The sequence below is a fragment of the Crocodylus siamensis genome, chromosome 1 (assembly GCF_052110815.1).
Source record: "Crocodylus siamensis isolate JL-2025a chromosome 1, ASM5211081v1, whole genome shotgun sequence".
Taxonomy (NCBI): domain Eukaryota; kingdom Metazoa; phylum Chordata; order Crocodylia; family Crocodylidae; genus Crocodylus; species Crocodylus siamensis.
This window is the reverse complement of record NC_143395.1, coordinates 421,437,325-421,456,492: the sequence shown is the minus strand read 5'-3', so window position 1 is coordinate 421,456,492 and position 19,168 is coordinate 421,437,325. Positions and strand designations below refer to the sequence as shown.

General features: G+C 58.7%; 3 protein-coding genes across 6 annotated transcripts in view; 1 reads left to right on the top strand and 2 right to left on the bottom strand.

Moving 5' to 3' along the window:
* Positions 1-52: 52 nt before the first annotated feature.
* Positions 53-8,682, bottom strand: ART1 (ADP-ribosyltransferase 1). Of its 3 annotated transcripts, none has more exons than XM_090030976.1 (5): positions 7,201-8,682; positions 5,627-5,719; positions 3,066-3,807; positions 1,538-1,576; positions 53-1,437 (listed from the first exon to the last, which is right to left on the bottom strand). In XM_090030976.1, exons 2-5 carry the CDS (start codon positions 5,702-5,704, stop codon positions 1,349-1,351), a joined length of 948 nt encoding a protein of 315 aa, XP_089887102.1. In that variant the 5' UTR covers positions 5,705-5,719; positions 7,201-8,682; the 3' UTR covers positions 53-1,348. The 3 variants fall into 3 exon arrangements, with proteins under 3 accessions (XP_089887102.1, XP_089887104.1, XP_089887103.1); XM_090030978.1 differs by having other exon boundaries at positions 53-1,434; XM_090030977.1 differs by having other exon boundaries at positions 5,627-5,704.
* The window catches only part of LOC149875581 (ecto-ADP-ribosyltransferase 5-like), a 41,323-nt gene continuing 27,887 nt past the window's right edge, over positions 5,733-19,168 (top strand). For both annotated transcript variants that reach the window (XM_090030972.1, XM_090030970.1), the window contains exon 1: positions 5,733-7,152. The gene's annotated coding sequence lies outside the window, so the exon portion shown is untranslated. The remainder of the gene's footprint in view (positions 7,153-19,168) is intronic.
* LOC149875583 (ecto-ADP-ribosyltransferase 5-like) lies at positions 8,815-12,575 on the bottom strand. The gene is given in 4 exon segments (XM_090030979.1): positions 8,815-8,988; positions 9,807-9,839; positions 11,857-12,484; positions 12,486-12,575. Coding segments are annotated over 4 exon segments (846 nt in total). The 5' UTR covers positions 12,552-12,575; the 3' UTR covers positions 8,815-8,869.

The window sequence follows — 19,168 nt, the reverse complement described above, 5'->3', positions numbered from 1 at the left end:
CGAGACCTGCTGCCCTGCGCTGCGCTGAGCGTGCTGGGCTCTTTGCAATAGCAGAAGTGCTCGTCTTATTTTATTGTTTTCTGTAGGCAGACAAAGGAGTGAAAGCTCGGTGCTGGCAGCTCCTGAACGGGGGCCTCGAGGCTGCCTTTGAGTCACGGACAACCAGGGCTGGCAGGGCCAAACCCCTGCTAAAGGCAGGACCACCCCTGTGTGAACCACCCCGTGCACCCCACCCCCTGCCCTCCCCCCACTCCATCATCCAGTTGCCCCGGGGTCACCGGCACCTCTAAGGCTGATGTGAGCATAGGGACTAGGCATATACATTATAGCTGCGTTGGCCTAAGGCCATGGGCGGACCAGGTTCTTTGGGTAAATCCAGTCTCTTTTAGTTATCTTTTTTCAGTTGGTCTAATAAAGAGATCGGATTTACCCGGAGATCCTGGTCTGCCTCGGGGTGCCGTGAGACTCCCATGTGTCACTGGTCACGGCTTTACCAGCTGAGAGAGCTCATTTCAGAGCCGATGCGTGTCCGAGGCAGCATGCGTGAAAGCCTGGCTAGGAAACCGTCCCATCGTGGATGCTGGTCAAGGGGGGGTCTGCCCCAGTAAGGGCATCTCATTAGCCCCTCTCCTCCCCTTGATGCCCATTTTCCACTCATGTCAGCTCGAGCAGGAGGGAGGTTGGATGTGGGGGTCGCCCCTGCCCAGCCAGCCCTGGCGGGGACAGCAAGCCAGGCCGTGGAGCAGCGGGATGGGGCGCGTGGCAGGGTCAGACCCAGCCTTTCTTAGCAGGAAGGTGGTTTGGGGAGGGGGGGGGGAGTGGAATAAATCCAGCATCTTCTTCCCAGAGAGCAGTTAAAGCAGCTTGGCGTTGCACCAATGCTGTCTCCACCGTCCTGTGTGCATAGGGTTAAATTCTGGGGGATGGTGTTGTGTGTGTCCCTGCTTTGTGCCCGCCCTGGGAGTTTAACCCCTCATGAGCCCCCAGCGCAGGGGGTATCGCAGCCAGGGAGCTGGGAGCGGAGGCCTGTATGCAACGCGCCATGCAGGAGTCGGGGAGCAAGCTGGCTTTCCTGCTGGCCTGTTGCACTGATCGGCCACTGCTGAGGGTCTCCGGTCTTCCCAGGTGAGGTGTAGCCCAGGCCCCCTGGGCGGGCATGAAGCTGGAGCAGCGTTGGTGCCCCGCGCCACGCACGAATCTGCACAGGGCGCGTCGCACCCAGCCGTGGGCTCCGGCTCCAGTGGGAGTCTCCCACCCCGCTGCAGCTGCCCCCGTGCCAGGTGCCAGCGGTATTTGGGGTAGCGGGTTTGCCGGCGTCGCGTCAGCCGTCCTCGCGAGCAGGTGCTGGTTAAGGCGGCGGAGTGACCTGGGTGCCGGCCGCCACGAGGAAGCCCCAGAGGAGGAGCAGGCTCCAGGATGCACTGCTCGCCCCTGCTGCTGCAAAGACAGAGGGGGGGGCGAGGCCCAGGGTCAGCAGGGGCATCGGCCTTGTGCCACGCGGATCACTGGCGGGCTCGCGGCGCCACTTATTCCTTACCTGAGCTGAACGTGCATCTCTGGGTCTTGCATCTTTTCTCTGCCAAAGAAACCCACAGCAGTTAAGCATCATCGCTGAACCCCCGTAATAGAAAACCAGCTCCTCTCGTATTACTGAGGATTGCTTGGAAGGGAACTGCGACCACAACGGGCACTATCGTGATGCCCCTTTATAAACCCGTGGTGCATCAACGCCTTGGATGTTGCACCCAGGCCTCCAAAAGGAGATAGCAGAGCTAGGGAAGGTGCAGAGGAGGGCAGCAAGGAGGATGAGTGGTACGGAGGGGCTTCCCTAGGAGGAGAGGCTAATGAGGCCAGGTCTGATCAGTTTAAAAAGGAGATGCTTGAAGGGGAGCGTGAGAAGGGTTTGCACAACGGTAAATGGGGCTGAGGAAGTCAGTCGGGATTTATGACTGACATTCTCTCACCAGAAGAGCGCAAGGGGTCACCAGTGAAACGAGGAGGCCACCAGTTCAAAAAGAGCAGTGGGAAGCTCTTCTGCACCCAGAGTTTAATTAAAATGTGCAACTCGTTGCCACCAGCTGTTGCAAAAGCTGGCCGCTTCAGCAGATTCACTGAGGGACTGGACACGCTCTTGGAGGAAAGGGGCATCGGGAGCTATTGGGCGTGGGAGTGAGGGGCACGGACTCTGCATCCGAGCTCCCTGGACCTTGCTAAGGAGGCTGCAAAGGAGAGAGGAACACGGAAGAAAACCCTGATCAGACCCGTCACTCTCTCGTCTAGCTTCTGCTTTCTATCCTTAGGGTTAAGGCAAGGGTTATGGTTATGGTCAGGGTTAGGGTTATGGTTAGGATTAGGGTTAGGGTTATGGCTAGCATTAAGGTTAGGGTTAGGGTTAAGGCCAGGGTTAGTGTTATGGTTAGGGTTAGGGTTAGGGTTACGGCTAGCGTTAAGGTTCGGGTCAGGGTTAAGGCCAGGGTTAGTGTTATGGTTAGGATTAGGGTTAGGGTTATGGCTAGCATTAAGGTTAGGGTTAGGGTTAAGGCCAGGGTTAGTGTTATGGTTAGGGTTAGGGTTAGGGTTATGGCTAGCATTAAGGTTAGGGTTAGGGTTAAGGCCAGGGTTAGTGTTATGGTTAGGATTAGGGTTAGGTTATGGCTAGCGTTAAGGTTCGGGTCAGGGTTAAGGCCAGGGTTAGTGTTATGGTTAGGATTAGGGTTAAGGCTAGGGTTAGTGTTACGGTTATGGTTATGGTCAGGGTTAGGGTTATGGCTAGCGTTAGGGTCAGGCTTAAGGCCAGGGTTAGTGTTATGGTTAGGATTAGGGTTAAGGCTAGGATTAGCCTTAAGGCTTGTGTTAGAGTTCAGTTTAGGGGTAAGGGTAGGGCTAGCGTTATGGTTAGGATCAGGGTGTGACACGCGAGACTGGGCAAGACAGACCCGTGACATGACCTGGTGCACTGCAGTTCCTCTGTTCCCCAGATGCTGAGGGATTTGGGAAGGGATCCCTGTCCCAGGCCAGCCCCCAGGTCCACGCCACCCGTGAGATGGGCCGTGACGGGGCGCTACCTTTGACGAACTCGCAGTTGTAGGAGCTGGACTTGTCCAGGGAGCGCAGCTCGATCAGGGTCCTGTCCCCGGCCCGCGTGAAGTTCGTGACCGTGAAGGTCTCGAAGGGCGGGATGAGCACCTCGCTCTCGCCGGGGAACATGGAGAAGTTGCTGATGCCGGCGCCATGGCAGGTCTGGATGGAGAAGAAGGTGTCCTGCCCGAACTGCAGGGCGCTCGTGTTCCTCAGGGACGACGACGTGAAGTGGCCGAACCGCACGGTCTGGCGCCGCTCGGACAGGAACCGCACGCCCTTCACGCCCCGGTACACCCTGTGGCACCGGGGGTGCTGAGTGTCCCCCAGGGCCTGCAGGCCCCGCGTGAGGAGGAAATGCAGGGTTTTGAAGTGGAAGCTGCCGAGGTAGTTTTCCCGCGTGCGACCTGCCTCCCTCACGGCCGCGTTGAAGTCCCGGTGGAGGGGCCCCTGCATGGTGTAGGCCATGATGGCAACGGCATGCTCGGCCTTGAGGTCCCGAGGCACCGGGGTCTCCGCCTGCCTCTCCTTCCACTTAGCGGCAGCCTCCGTCCAGGCCTCGGCGTAGACCCGGTTGCTGGAGAACTCCGAGCGGTTCAGCGCCCCGAGCTCGGCCTCCATCATGGCAACGCAGCCCTTGTACTGGTCATCGAAGGCGCTGGGTGCCATGTCCAGCCTCATGTCCTTGACGGGGAACAGGTCCCTCCTGCGCAGGGGGAAGGCCAGGGCCTGAGGACAAGGGGAGGATGCGGTGAGGGGAGCTGTGGCACACCCCCTTGAGCGGTCAGCACGATGCAGGCGTGCAGGCACGAGGATTTGGCAGCGTGGGTGCAGGGGCGGCCCGTCTTTTGCAAAGACCCGGATTAATTGCAGCAAGGGTGAATGCGAGGGCAAGGCGTGGGAGGGGTGCTGGCTTCATACTAGCCGCAGGCAGGCAGGCAGGCGGGCGGAAGAGGGGAGGAAGTCAGGAATGCGGAAGCAGAGGCTGCTGCTGAGCAAGCCCGAGGGCTTGGGGGCGAGTTCCCAGATCACAACAGCACGGCAGCCGGGGCGCTCGGGAGAGCGTGCCTTCCCGCCCCAGGCTGCGGGCACAGGGCCTGGGGGCTCTGCATGGGAGCGGGGTGCAGCCAGAGCAGGGCGAGGGTGTGGTGATGTGAAGAGCTGCAGCAACATGTGTAGGCAGGCAGGCACGCACGCACGCACGCGTGCGCACACACACACGCATTATACATATAAAAGTAAAATTATAGAGTCCTAGCGCAGTAGGGCAGGAGGGGACCTCCAGAGCTCGCGTCTAGTCAAACCTGTCCAAAATATCCCCCGTGCGCGCACGTGTGTATGTGTGTGTGTGTGTGTGTACATGCACACACACGCAAGTCTAAAATAAACCTATGGGTATGTGTGTGTCTATATAGCGTGTGCATACATCGTGTGTGTATGGACACACTATCATGCTATATCTATGTGTGTGTGCACCTATGCAAACGTATTTTAGGCTTACATATCTATCTGTATGTTTGTGTATAGTGTTTATTTCTATACTGTGTGTCTGCACACACACGCACACTTATACAGGAAAGCCCGTAGTGGAGCCCCGTGGGCAAGTTGCAGGTGTTTCCTGCAGGAGGGGCAGATCAGAGGCTGGCTCTGTGAAGCTCCAGGGTGGTGCGCAGCCTCGGAGAAGCATTACCTCCTGGGGGGGACTCGGCTGAGATCACCCAGGAGCTGGGCATGGTGTGCAGGGCCCAGCCCCATACGGGGAAGGAGGATGCGTCCCTCGCTCCAGGCACTGACACACTCGCCTCGTGCACCGGCTGGGGGTGCCCGATGCTGGTGCCTGTCGCGGTCAGCACACGCGCAGCCTGCTGCTAGTTTGAGGGGGTGCCCTGGCCGTCCTGCAAGGGACAATGACCTCTGCAGCTGCAGGGGCAGTGCTGGCAGGGGACACGTGCTGTCCTGCAAGGGGCACGGCCTAGTGGTTAGAGCTCATGCTGGCCACCCTCCAAATGGGCTCCCTTGCCCGCACGTGCCTCAGCTCCCCTGGGCTCTGGGATAGCTGCTGTGCCCAGTGCACGGAGAGGCTGGGAGCACAGGCAGAGGGCCCACAGACGCCTCGCCGGCAGGCGGGAGGCCCAGCTCGAGGGACCCACGAAGACGCTTCCCTCCGGCTCCTCTGCAATGAAGCCGGAGCCAGCAGGAGCCGGCCTGCGAACGAGACGCGGCACCGCTTTTCCTGCCGTCTCGGCCACGCGGGCAGCAAAACAAGTTTAATTAACGTCACAAACTGCAGGCAGCACCAACGGTCCCAGATAAGCAGGTGTGAGCAGCCTCGGGGCCTTAACCTCCGTGCACAGCCGGCCCAAGTCGATAGCCGGCGGGGATGACTGGGCGTTGACCCTGAAACCTAACGACAGCGTTGTTCGCTCTTTAGCTACTGCTTGTTTCTAGCAGGGGCTGGGCAAAGCCCAAAGGCATTTTAGGGCAAAACACTGCTGTTGATGCTCTGTCTGTTGGTGACGGGACTGGGTTCAGAGCCCAGCACCAGTACCTGAGGGTGCTCTGCCAGGATCCCAGCCAGCAGCAGGATAAAGACCGGCCTGCAGACATCCATCGTCGCCGTGGGCATCTGAAAAAACAGTGTCTGCCGAGAGATATCAGCCAGTGACTGGTGAGTAACAAGCCACGATTCACCACCGAAGCCCTGGGGAGCCCTATACCTGTTGGCTTCAGCTCCCCTTGCGCCTGGCGCTGTACGTTTCTAAAGCAAGGGATGGTGCCTGCCCCGGAGAACCGACAGTCGAACTAGGCAAGAGCGGAGTTGCTTATCTGCATCTTCCAGGCAGAAAAAAGCAATCACACTGGGACAGCCGGGCTTAGCAGAGCCAAGCATGAAGGGGACCCGTGGGCCCCTCCAGCCCCTTGGGGCATCCCAGTTCCCTGCTGCATTAGCCAGGGCAGGGGGCTGGTATAACCGGGGCATGGGCATTGCCATCGGCAGGTGGAGGTGATGTGGGAGCGGGGATACCAGCTCCGGCTGGGGCTGTCTGTAGTGGTGGGACGTTTCCAGGGCAAACCCCTTGCCCGGAGCAGCCCGCCCCCTGTCCTGCTCCACCCTCCTCGGGGTCTGGGGGCACTCCCCCAGCTATCCCCACCTTGGGGCTGTGCCCCACATGCCACTGGGCTGTCCCCAGGGTCTGGTGGGTTGATAGCAAAGTGAATGGGTTTGATGGCCAAGGGGCTTCCTCCTGGGTCTCTCCCCTTTTTCCTGCCCTTCAGGCTGCACAGAAGGGTTGCGCACCCGGTACAAGTGTCTCATCTGTCCACACGCCACAGCCCTGGGTTTACGGGGGCTCTGTAGGCCGAGCTCACGGCCCAGGCATGTGCTGGGCTGTCTTCAAAGCTCAGCTCCCCTGAAGCCTCTTTCTGCCTGCCACGGCTGTAGCTCAGACGCCAACCCACGCCGCAGGGACGCCGCGACCCCCAGAGCTGGCAACTCCCCAGTGCCGGTCCTGGAAGCACGGAGTGCCACGAGCGTTAGTAAGAGCCGACGGGCGATGGTGCCGGCATTGCTGTACCCCACTGCATTTCTGTGCAATTCCCTGGCCAGCCCCCAAAGACCGGGAGCCCCAGTTTTAGGAGTGTGTTTGAGGCTTTGATGGACTCCAGGTCCTTGCAGGCTGGACTCCTTCATAAACAGCCGAACAGGGTTGTCGGCTCCTTGCATGAGCCTGCCCAGATCCCAGCCTGCCAGGAGCCCGTGTTATAGCAACACCCCACATCAGCTTGTCACAAACACTGGCAGGCAGGAGAAGCAGCTGCTCCCAGGGCTCCTGGCATGGAGAGACCTGCAGAAACCCTTATCAGGTTGCATCCTCCAAATAAACAGCCCCCACCCCATGCACAACCCCGGAGGCAACAGGTCGGTGGTTTGGAGGCTCCAGATGCTGCTGTCTGTCTTGCCGCGGCCTGGGAAACTCCCAGTACGGCATCGTTAGCAAGAGGCCTGATAACCCCAGATCCAGGTTCAGCAGCCCCTGCCCCCACACCCCGTTAACCAGGCCAGGGGCCTTTCAGGTAAAACAGGTGGATCTGAGCGGGATGGGGTCCGGCGAGGGTTTTTACCTTATTCCCCAGCTGGGGTTGGGGCGTGGGGCAGCGACCGCGGCTTCTGCAGTGGGTCGGCTCCGGCGACGCACTCCGCGCGGGGGCACAGCTGACATGCCAGCGCCGAGGTGTCCGGCTTGGCTTTTTATAGCTATAAACACCCTGGCCCAGAGCACTTCCCCTCCCTCCAGCCTATTTATACCCTGGCTTTGGCAGGGGCTCTGGCAACTGCGTTGCACCACATTTCCCTCTCCATGGGGCATGTCAGGAAATCCTCTTTCAGCTGCCTGCACCCTGGGCACCGGGCATGTCTCTTCTCTTGGTGCCTCCCGCGGGAAGGAGGAAGGGGCGTGCCCTGCATCTCACCGGGCGTGTTTCCCACCCAGCAATGGCTCGCGGCCCCGTGCAATCCATCCGCCTACCCCGTCGCCAGCCGCGAAGGTCGCGTCCCACTGGTGTCTGGTGGTCGCCTGCAAAGTCGGGGCCCTGCTGCAATGGGGGCTGCGCATACCCACAGCCAGGGACGGGCCCCTGGCTCCCAGACTTTGTCACAGTGGCTGTAAGTTGCAGCAAAGCAAGTTTAAGCTGGATCTCAGGAAAACCTTCTTCGCTGTCAGAGCAAGGTGGCAATGGAAGAGATGCCCAGGGAAGGGGCGAGGTCTCCATTGCTGTAGGGGTTCAAGGAGAGGCTGGAGAGCCACCGGTCTGGGATGATCTAGGTGCAGGATGCCTGTGTGCTACTGTGGGGATTTCCCAGGCTTTGGGCCTTTGCTGGTTGCTCCTGTCCTTTCTGCTCCATGTGTCCGGGGGTTTGTAAGCCTCCTTCAGAGATGCCGGGTGCTGCTGCAGCCCAGGCTGGGGATGGGGACTGGGCCGTGCCAATGCTCGTGCTGGGATCAACCCCACAGGGTCCTGGCTAGAGGGTCTTGCCCCTCTGCTTAGGGTCAGACTGCCGCTGCATTTGGGGTCAGGAGACGATTTGCCTGGGGGTGGGGGGTTTGCCTTCCTCTGCAGTGGGAGCACAGCCTGTGCCTGGGATCTCCAGCATCTATTTTACAGCAGCAGGATGTTGGTGGCCGTGGTCCCCCGGCCTTCCCTGTGGCAGGGTGGGATGATGCCTGGTGCTGGGGGTGCACCCTCCCCAGCTGCGGGGTGCTCTGGCTGGCATCTTTTCGGGGCTGTGTAGCTGTGGGGGGCTGGAGGGGGCTTCTCGGTCAGGCTGTTGACTTGCCTGTAGCCCGGGCAGTGCCTCCCTGCCCCACGCTCCCACCCCTCTCACCTGAATTCAGTGCTGAGCACCACCCGATCACATGGGCAACTTTGCTCCCTCCAAAATGCTGTTTTGGGGTCAATTTAGCACATCCGGGGGCCAAAACGTTGCCCTTGCCATCCAGAACATCTCATCCCAGCTCCTTGGGTGTTAATCCAGCTGGAGGCCTGGTGCACCCCAGCCTCACCTGGCCCTGCTACGCAGCACATCTGCCCGCAGCTGGGCCAGCGCTCGTGTGAAGTCGGTGACAGCTGGGCTCCACGGGGTGTGGGTGGCACCTCCTGCCCGCTGGCCCCTCTGCACAGCAGAGCAGATCTGCAAGCTCCCAGCTCCTGGTCCCGGCAGAGAGAGACCAGCTGAGCCCCAGGGCGAGGCAGCCATCGTGCCGCCCTTTATTGGAAAAGCAGAGACAGTGTTTTACAAAGCCCAGAGGAGTCTCGAGTGGGTGGTCAATGTCCAGGTGCCCGCATGGATCAGGACCACGAGGCCCGCCAGCCGCCACGGACGCATCTCACCGCACAGCCAGCAGCAGCTTCCTGTCCCAAAGGAAAGGAAACGCGTGAGCCCGTTGTCACCGGGATGAGCGCGTGGTGCCTAAACCCACTACCAGGCCCAAACTTCTTGCCCTGAGCTCCAGCCCCCAAGTTGCACCAAGGAAGCAGTGGCATTGGAGAGGGTACAGAGGCGGGCGACCACGATGACGGGCCATATGGAGCGGTGGCCACACCAGGGGACACTGGCAATGCCCAGGGCTCTTCATTTAGGATTGGGAGGATGTAGTTGGGGCTGGTCCTGCTTGGAGCAGGGGGTTGCACTAGACGTGACCTCCTGGGGTCCCTTCCAGCCCTCACTGTCTATGAGGTGTGAAGCAGGAGCGGGTGCTCGCCAGAACGAGGGGGAATCAGCAGGAAACGGGTTCAGAAGGAACAAGAGAGGAGCGTTTTTATGCTTGTTCACGGCGCTCGTTGCCAGAGGCAGAAGGTACAGCTGGGGACCAGACGAATTGCCAGAGGACAGAGCCACGGGGCGCTGTTCAGCAGGACGGTCTGAAATCCCTAAACCAGCAAGGATGGAGGCCAGGGAAGGTACTGCATAGGGGATGCCTCACTGGAGAGGGACCCGGCTGGATGCTCGCCCTCTAAAGCATCCCCTCCTGCTGCTGTTGGAGACGGGGCCCTGGGCTGGCTGGGCCTTGGGTCCACCCCAGTTCTAGGTCCTTGGAGGACTCCTGTCTAGAAACCGGGGCCCTTCATGCACCCAAGTGCTGCTCATCTTAGGCAGGACACGGAGCTGCTCGGGCCCCGCGGGGCCTGCCCGGGGCAGAGGGAGAGGGCGGGAGAGGGGAGCGTCTTACCAGAGTGTTCAGTGCAGACTGGGGACTTCTCTCCTGAAAGGCAAAGAGAGATGATGTTGGTTACCCACGGGACCTTTCCATGCCCTAGGCCGTGCACCCTGGGACCACGGCGGCCCCGGGGATCTTCCCTTGCCCTGGCTGGTTTGTTCTGAGCTCCGGGCCAGGCTTGTCTTCAAGACGGACTTTCAAGAGCAAGCCCGGCCTGGGTGCTCAAAGTCATCAGGCTCCCATTGGAGTCCCTGAAAACGAGGTGCCTAAATCCCCTGTATGAGCCTGGCTGCTGGTACCTAAGGCTCTTCTGAAAGTCCTCCCAGACACCCCCTGCACGTCTGGGTGTCCGAGTGCCTATTGAGATGTCAGGTCCCCGCAGCGCATGGGGAGGATCCTAGAGAAGTGGGGCGACAGGGAGCTGCAGATGTCACATCGAGTGCAACCCCTGCTCGAGGCAGGATCAGCCCTGTCCAAACAAGAGCATCCTAGATGTCCCAGTCCTACAAGGGAGGGTGTACTTCTGCTTTGCATGAACCCACGTGGATGCAACGCACGCTTCCTGATGCAGAAGGCACATCACGAGGCAAGCACGAAGCTGGGAAGGGTCAGGCTTGCTGCCTGGAGCCTGGCGTGGGCACCGCTGGCCACGTGGACGGCGGTATCATAGAGGATGAGGGTTGGGAGGGACCTCAGGAGGTCACATCGAGTCCAACTCCCTGCTCAGAGCAGGACCAGCCCCAACTACATCATGCCAGCCAAGGCTTTGTCCACCTGGATGTTAAACACCTCCAAGGATGGAGACTCCACCACCTCCCTGGGTACCCCGTTCCACTGCCTCGCCTCCCTCCTCGTGAGAGAGTTTTTCCTAATATCCAACTTCAACTTCTCTTGCTGCAACTTGAGCCCACTGCTCCTTGTCCTGTCACCTGCCCCCACTGAGTCTAGCCCCATCCCTTTTGCAACCACCCTTCAGGGAGTCAAAGGCTGCTATCAGTGGAGTAGCACTGGTACGAATTCTCATTTCACATGCTCACGTGACTGTTTTCCACCCCTGGCCCCATGCCATGTGCAGAACGCAGTGGGCCGTGACTGGCCAGAGGACATGTCCACCTATCCTGTCTGTCACAGGGGCAAAACATGGTGCATGACCAGCTTCATTTGTAGTATTAATTAATTTAATTTGTATTAAATGTGTCTTAAATGTATTAAATTAAATGTTCATTTGTAGTATTAATTAATTTAATTTGTACTAAATGTGCATCCCTGCTGCTGCTGCTGGTCTGTACAGCCCAGGAGGTGCAGGTGCCTGTTCTGCAATACAGGTAGTGGAGGGTGCAACACATGCCCCGGTCCGAACCCGCATACGCAGTCATGCCCAGCTGCTCCAGTGCCATCCTGACGGCTAATGGGATTACAGTCTGTTCCTTTTTGTAGTCCCTGCTGCCCTTTGCAAAGAGGCTGGTGCAAACCCCAGGGCTCCAACTTCAACCCTGGGGCTTCAGGATGAGCAGGGATGGATGAGCACAATGACCTCGTCTTGATGGGGGCAGGGCAGGGCAGGGGACCTGGAGTTGGCCCATTGCTCAGAGCTGAACTTCACCCTCGGCCCATAAATGAGATGAAGCAGAGCCAGGTCCCGGTGGGAGCCTCCTGCTCAGGGCAGGACCTAATGCATTACTTTTCTCCTTGGTCTGGGCTACTCCAGGACCACGTCCCAGTCTGCACCAGTTCTGCTGACACTGTGCAGGGGGCTGGGCGCTCAAGCCTGACTACAGGGGGAAAGGAGGGGAGATCATAGGATCCTAGAGCAGTGGGGTGGGAAGGGACTAATTCGACCCCCTGCCCGAGGCAGGATCCCTGTGGCGGGGCGGGGTGCGATGCCTGGTGCTGCGCCAGGGGTGCCTGTAGTTTTGCTCAGAGGTTGGACCAGGGGTTTGCCTGGGCTGGTTTGGACAGGGCTGAATAGCTCTGTGCAATCGCCGCCACCTCCCTCACCGGTGTCCCCGGCTCCCCCTCCCCGGGGCAGCACGGGGCAGGTCCCAGCCCGCCAGGCACTCACCGCCCAGGTAGGCGCAGTTGAAGTGGCTGCAGGTGCGGTTGGTGCTGCGCAGCACCAAGACGTTGCCATCTCCCTGCCGGGTGACGTTGGACACGGCGAACACCTCGCCGGGGGGGATCAGCACCTCTCGCTCGAAGGGGAAGCTGGAGAGCTTCTCGATGCGGGCCCCGACGCAGGAGCGCAGGATGAAGGACGTGGCATTGCCGTAGCGCCGAGCGATGGCGGCGTCCAGGGACGAGGAGGTGAACTGTCCGAACCGGACCGGGCCTGCCGCAGGTGGGTTGAAGCGGATGGAGCGGACCCCCCGGTAGAGCTGGTTGCGGTACATGTGCCTGCAGTCCTCCCGCAGCAGCTGCAAGGCTCTGGTCAGGTAATAGTGCAGGGCCTTGAAGGGGAAGGTGCGCAGGTAGGTGTCTCGGGACACCCCCGCCTCTCGCACCGCTCGATTCAGGTCCCGGTAAAGTAGCGGGACGGAGTCCGTGTAGACCAGGACGGCGATGCCGTGCGCGTCCCGAAAGCCCGCAGGCAGATGCAGCCCTTTTTTCTTCTCGGCCCAGACGGCCGTCAGGTTCGTCCACATCCTGTCGAGCTGCGAGTGTCTGGCTCTCTCCTCCTGCAGCAGCCGCGGAGCCGTCGTCTTCCTCCATTTTCTCTGTGCACCCGATGTACTGGTCATCGAAGGAGTCGGGCGCCATCCCCAGCGACAGGGACTTCTGGCTTCTCACCTGCGAGGGGGACAAGAGCGGCCGTTGGCTTTGCTTGACCACAGCGTCGCCTTCAGCTCCAGGAAAACGAGAGGCCTCCTTCCCTTGGGAAGAGCTGTGCTCGATTCCTCCAGGTCAGGTCCCTCACCCACCCCTGCCCACCCACCTCTTTGGGGAGCAGATGTGGCCACGACCCCCCAGAAGCACACAGGGGCCAGGCAGCGGCTTCAGAAACAAGCATGGTTTAATATGCACTGACCAGCGCTTTGTCTGGTGCAAAGTGAAGGCTGATGGACAGTCCCCCCTGCTTTTCCACCCCGCAAACCTCACTTGTATCTAAACCCTTGGAACCCAGGACATAAAGGGCGCGTCTACACATGCTGATTTAAGACACATTAGCCATTTTTAAAGTGCATTAACAGCACAGGCTTACATGTGCGTGCCCTTAATGTGCCTTAAAAATGGCAATTATAGACTATTCGCGCCTAAATTAGATTTCTGCAAAAACAGAGATCAAATATAGGTGTGAATAGCTGAAGTGCCTTAATGCATGTGTAAATGGGCTAAGGCACATTAGCGCTGTGTATGTTGACTAACTTTAATCTGAAGTTGGTTCACACTGCATTAATGAGCCTTAGTGCATGCATGTGTAGACATACAACTAAATTGCCTTAATGCTGCGTGCAAAAAACCCAGCACCTGGGACATGTGGATGTGGCAGGATTTCTACAGGGGCTGTGTCTACAGATCCCAGAGGGGCCTGACTAGAGGGTCTTGTTCCTCCGCTCAGAGTCAATATTTTGGGTCAGGAAGGAATATCCCCCTAGTTGGACTGGTGTGGACGGTGCCTTCCTCTGTAGTCCTCTGCCTGGGACGTCGTGAGCCTATTTTAACAACCGACTTCCTGTCCGTGCAGTGGCGGGACGTTGGCCATGCCACTGTGATGTTTCAGGCACTGTTCCTGATAGTTGTGGGTGAAGTTTCATTCCCCAAGTGTTTCAGACCAGGGGTCCGAATGTTTTTGACCCTCTGGATTCCTATTTGAAATCTCCGGCTTTGCCTTGTGACTCACGTTTGCCCACCCAGCAGGGCCGACGCTGCTCGATGGGGTGTAACTTGTTGCACATCCAGCCAGCAAGACTGCTCTGTGATTGTAGGACTCCTTGCTCAAAACACGGGTCTCTCACCCCATGCCGGGCTGCTCCCAAGACTATTTGAGCCAGAGCGCGGTGCTTCAAAGGGCTCGGGAGAATCAGCTCATCACCGAAGTGCTAAGCAAGGCATTGGGGGTTGGATTAACGGCTCTGAATAATGAAGAATCATCCACCTCTTTGCAGGGATGTCGTCCCAAGCACTAATGAGTTTGGCTGGATTAACAGAGTAGGGAAACCTCTTGCCGGAGGCGTTGCTACAGAGACTGGGGTTCAAAACTGGTTTGAACCCAGCCAGCCAGCTTATGCAAGCCTCTGACTTCAAAGACTTTGCTTTGCTGGAAATCTTCTGGTTTCAGGTGGTCGCAGGCACGTGCTTTGTGGGATGGGGCTTGCCTGTTCCCACACAGCACCTGCTAGTGCCATTTATTGCTCTGGCTGCAGAGCCCGGCGTCCTTTCCCTTGGCACCTCGACCGCTGTGACTGTGTCTGTCACCTTGAATGCAAACTCTGTGCAGGGAACAAGACGTCCAGAAACCCACAGACCTCGACCCGCGGCCGAGCCGGCCGGGCACTAAGCGCGCAGGCGAGGGTGGAGGGACATGAGCTAAGAGCATAAAAGCTGCTATGGACTGGATCAGACCACGGGTCCATCTTGCCCAGCCTCCGGTTGCAGAGAGCGGAGGCTGGAAGAGAGGGACCAGGGCGAGCCTTTAAATAAACTACACTGGTCCTGGTAGCAGCCCAATTACGGCAGCGCACAGCTTGCCACGGGCTAAGGGAGCTGGCTCTGGGGCAGAGGAGCAGGAGTGGACACCTGGAAGGGGGCAGGAGCAGAGCTGCAGCAGAGCAAAGCCCCAGGAGAGAAACGCGTGCAAGCCCGGGGACCGGCAAATCTCTCTGCCCCCGAAGGAGCCAGCGCACGAAACGGCGGGCCCTGCAGCGAGGCGTCTCTCCAGGCAGGGGCAAAACCCGGGGGCCGGAGAACGGCAAACGCTGCCGCTTTGTTTGTACATGGGAAAAAGGGACCGGGCAGCCGGAGTCCTGTGACTCTGACTCAGGGGCAGGGGAGGTGGCAGGGCAGGGCGTGAAGGGCACAGGCGACTGAAGACGCGGGGGCCGAGGGAAACTGGGCTGTCGCAGGGGAAGGGTTTCCCTGGGGCAAAGAGTGCCAGACTCACCCGCTCGCCCCCTCGACCAGAGGCTCTCGTTTATCTGGGCTTTAATTCTTCCATCAATGCACTGGGTGCAAACAGGAGGAGGTGGGGGTGAGATGCCCTTGTCTGTCCCAGCAGGGGACTGGGTTCGAGCTTCCCTCGCCTTGGCCAGGGTGGGATATGGGCGGGACACCGGGAAGTGCTGGGTAAACGCAGTTACCTGAGGCATCTGCGAGCAGCTCAGCACCCAGAGAAACGTCGCGGCCAGCGCCACCCTCTTCATTTCCCTGTCCACCTGCAAGGGCCGGAGGCCGAGCCAGCAAGTGGATCAGTGCAACAGCGGAAACAGCCTCGCTGGGGCTTCCTGGGATCTGCAGAAGGTGGAGGAGTGATTATTTTTTAAAAAAAATTTAATTAGCGAATGCAAATCTGCAAAGCCAAGCAATAGCAAGAGAGATTGAAAACATCTTGCTCTGAGCACGGATGCGTGGGATTAGAGGCAGGCCCCCGGGGCACCAGCACCGAGCAGCTCGTGACTTTCCTGACCCCCTAACAGAGCCCCTGCAAGCCAGCGGCTTAGCGGGCTGAGGGCTCAGGCCGGAAATGAGCCATTTTAGGGTGGTCTGAGCTTTGCTGGCAGGGAACGGGAGCCGGAAGGGGGTGCCTGGCTTCCTCCCAGCCGCACGCTCCCAGTGGCTGGGCTCTGCAGACTGAGCTGCGTGTCTGGTACCGGGGTGGGGGGACTCTGAGCCCCCGCCGGAGCTGCTTTGCCTGCTTCTGTCACCTTCCCCCGGGGCAAAAATTCAATCCTGAATTTTCCAAGCGTTGTGAGCCCCCGCAAAGGGGCCCTTCCTGGCCGCAGCCGGAGTGCTGTTATGTCCAGGGGCATGGGGGGGCATCTCTGGAGATGCCACAGGGGCAAATTTGGGCACCGGCAAAGGCAGGGGACCGAGCCCACCTGGAGAGCAGGGTGCACGAGCCTGCCCTGATCTCTCCCCAGGGTGGGGGGAACACGTACCCTGAAAGCTGCCGGTGCCTGGCTGCTCCTACGCGCAGCTCTCCCCCCACGTCGGAGGTCTGTCCGCAGTCAGCCGGGCCGCTTGCTTTCCCCGCCGCGTCTTGACACAAACAGCTGGCAGAGAGTCGAGGAAGTGGCCGGCGGGGCGGAGAGGGGGTGGCCGAGGCTTCCCTTCAAGGCTTGGGACCCATCCTGACTCACTGCGGGGCTGGGCAGCCCGGATGTGCCGCTTTTTGCAATCTGCCCACCAGGCCCTGAAGCCAGTTGACCCAGTGCTGCATGCTCCTCTCGCAGGGGACAGAGCGATCCCTTGCTGCCTGCAGGGAAGAGGCCGCTCTCGGCCCTGGTGCTCCACCGCCGGGACCTGCCGGTCGCTGAAGCATCCCCTCCCTTGTCGCCACGTGCGGGCAGCGCTGGCGGCCTGGCTTACAGCTCCGGAGGGCCTGCACCCCTCCGTCCCCACGCTGGAAGTCCTGCCTGCGCTCCCCCCCTGCAGACGCGGCTCTGGCTTCCCAGGGCACCTGCCAGCCCTTGCCCGGCTTCCCTGGGCAAAAGGCACCGCCAAGGGTGGAGCTAATATTTTGGAAAGGCAGAGGATGCAGCACATCATCACATGCAACCCAACACCGCTTTTTTTCCAGTTAAAGAGAAACTAGAAGATTTCCCGATGTGCTGGATTATTCAATTAAAGATTAAAGCCACAACAAATATAACTATTGGACTGTGCATTAATAGACTAGAGTCTGTCTGCCTGTCTCTCTCTTTTTTCTAAAAACCCACAAAAAAGGCAAAAAATTGCCAAAGGCTATCGTCTCATTAGTCCTGTAGTCATTATAGTGAAAAACACTTCTGTTATTCAGTTTCTTAAAGGTAAAACCAGCCTTCCTGAGCATCTCGACAGCTCCTCCAATACCTCAGCGGCAGTCACTTCTACACCCGAGTTACTATGGGTTAAGGTTTTTAGCTAGAGCTAAAAAACAGACGGCAGGGCTGTGACACAGAGGAGAGATGTTCCCAGGTATGGTGAACAGACAGCAACATTGCTGAAGAAATGCTGGATGCTGAAACATCAAGGCCAAGAGGGTGGGGTGGAGAGGGAGATTAGCTGGAATCAGGGCAGTGATAACAAGCTCTGAAGTCAACGGACTCTGTCAGCACTGCCTGAGCAGGCATGCCCTGCCCAGGTAGTTGTTTTAACTTTTGGTTGAAGCAGGAATTAAAGTGGGGTGTGACTTTACCCTGCACGGGTCCACCCCTGGGCACTGCACTGACCCCAGCGAGGCGAGGGGAGGGGCGGGGGCACAGGGCTGGGCACTGCTTGTGCGAGGGGCACGCGCTCGCAGTGCTGAAGCCCTCCAGCATCCTGGAGGGGGACAGTGGTTTCACACCCGCGCTCTCCAGGCTGCTGTCTGTGGGCACCGATTCACATGATGGACCTCTGCTCGGATGCATGCTAATTAGCACGTGTCGGTGCAGAAGCGATTACTCGAGTCGGCTGGACCGTGGTGATTCGCACGCTCTAGCAGCCTCCGCATCGTGTGTACTCGGTGTCCCTGCCTTTCAAAATGGTCGTTCCTAAAGGGAGCGATCCTGCAGGCGGAGAAGGAGACAATCTCATTGCACAAAAGGGGGCAAAGGGGCCAAGAAGCCCTCTTGGCTGAACAGGGAAATCCAGGAAAGCCTAAGGGCAAAGAAGGAGGCCTACAGGCTGTGGAAACAAGGGGTAGCTACCAAGGAGGAGTATGCCTCCCTGGAGGCAGTCAGAAAGGCCAAATCGGTCATGGAAGTTAAACTGGCGACAAAAAGACAACCAAAAGCCCTTCAGGTCCATAGGGAGCAAAAAGCAGGCGCAGCGTAACATAGGGCCCCTACTCGGGCAATTGGTGACAGATAGGAGGGACCAGGCTGAACTCCTCAATGAGTTTTTTTGCCTTTGTATTCGTGTACACGGAGCAAGACGAATCTCCCGACTGCATTATAGATAGGCACAGCCCACCCCAACCCACTAAAGGGACACTTGGCGGGGCCGAATGTCTGCGGGCCCGGATGATTTCCATCCAAGGGTGCTGAAGGAGTGGGCCAGCGTCATAGCGAATCCACTGGCACGGTTGTTTGGACACTCGTGGGGCTCAGGTCAGTCCCAAAAAGGGCCAGTGTGCTCCCTATTTTCAAGAAGGGGAGGAAGGAGGATCTGGGTAATTATAGGCTGGCTATTCTCACCTCTATGCTTGGGAAAACCTTTGAAGAAATTACCCAGGATCACATGTGTGGGAGCCTGGCAGGAAAAATAATGCTGAAGGGCAACCAGCACAGGTTCGTGGCAGGCAGATCCTGCCTGACTAACCTTGTTTCTTTTTATGACCAGGTCACAAAATTTTTAGATGCAGGAGCTGAGGTAGATGTCATCTACTTGGATTTTAGGAAGGCCTTCGATATGGTATCCCATCCTATTTTCATAAACTGAGAGGCTGTGAGATAGATGATTACACGGTCAGTGGGTGGCAAATTGGTCAAAGAGCGGCAGTGGACGGGCCAGTATTGACCTGGAAAGATTTAGGCACCGGGGTCCCGCAGGGCTCGGTCCTCGGACTGGTGCTATTCGATGTTTTCATCAGCGACTTGGACGAGGGCATGGAGAGCACCCTGTCCAAATTCGCGGATGATACCAACTTATGGGGTAAAGTTAACATGCTAGTGGGATGGGGTTGAGTCCAGGTGGACCTGGACAGGTTGCAGAAGTGGGCAAAAAAAGAGTAGGATGCCGTTCAACAAGGACAAGTGCAAAGTGCTGCACGTGGTGGGGAGGACTCACCAACACGCCTGTGGGCTGGGGGACGACCTTCTCAGCAGCACAGCAACAGAAAGGGATCTCAGAGTTACTGCTGACTCCAAGATGAACACGAGCCATCGGTGTGATGAAGCGATCAGTACATTAATTAGCAGGTGCATGATGAACAGGTCCAGGGAGGTGACACTTCCCCTCTATGCGGCGCTGGTCAGGCCGCAGCTGGAGCACCGCGTCCAAGTCTGGGTGCCGCACTTCGAGGGATGTGGGCAGCATGGAGAGGGTCCAGAGGAGGCCACTCGCATGGTTGGGGCCTGCAGGCAAGGCCCTATGAGGAGAGACTGAGGGACCTGGACCTCTTCAGACTCTGCAAGAGAAGGCTGAGAGGGGATCTGGTGTCCGTCCACAAATTCATCGAGGGGACAGCAAGGAATAGGAGATGCTTTATTTACCAGGGTGCCCCGTGGAGTAACTAGGAGCAATGGCCACAACCTGAC

Bases quoted from the DNA above. Each gene is read 5' to 3' on its own strand.
- ART1 (XM_090030976.1), bottom strand. From the start codon at position 5,704: ATGCCCACGGCGACGATGGATGTCTGCAGGCCGGTCTTTATCCTGCTG. The intron at 3,808-5,626 runs GTACTGGTGCTG...CCTTGTCCTCAG, and splicing joins TCCTGGCAGAGCACCCTCAG to GCCCTGGCCTTCCCCCTGCG. The intron at 1,577-3,065 runs GTAGCGCCCCGT...TTTCTTTGGCAG, and splicing joins CAACTGCGAGTTCGTCAAAG to AGAAAAGATGCAAGACCCAG.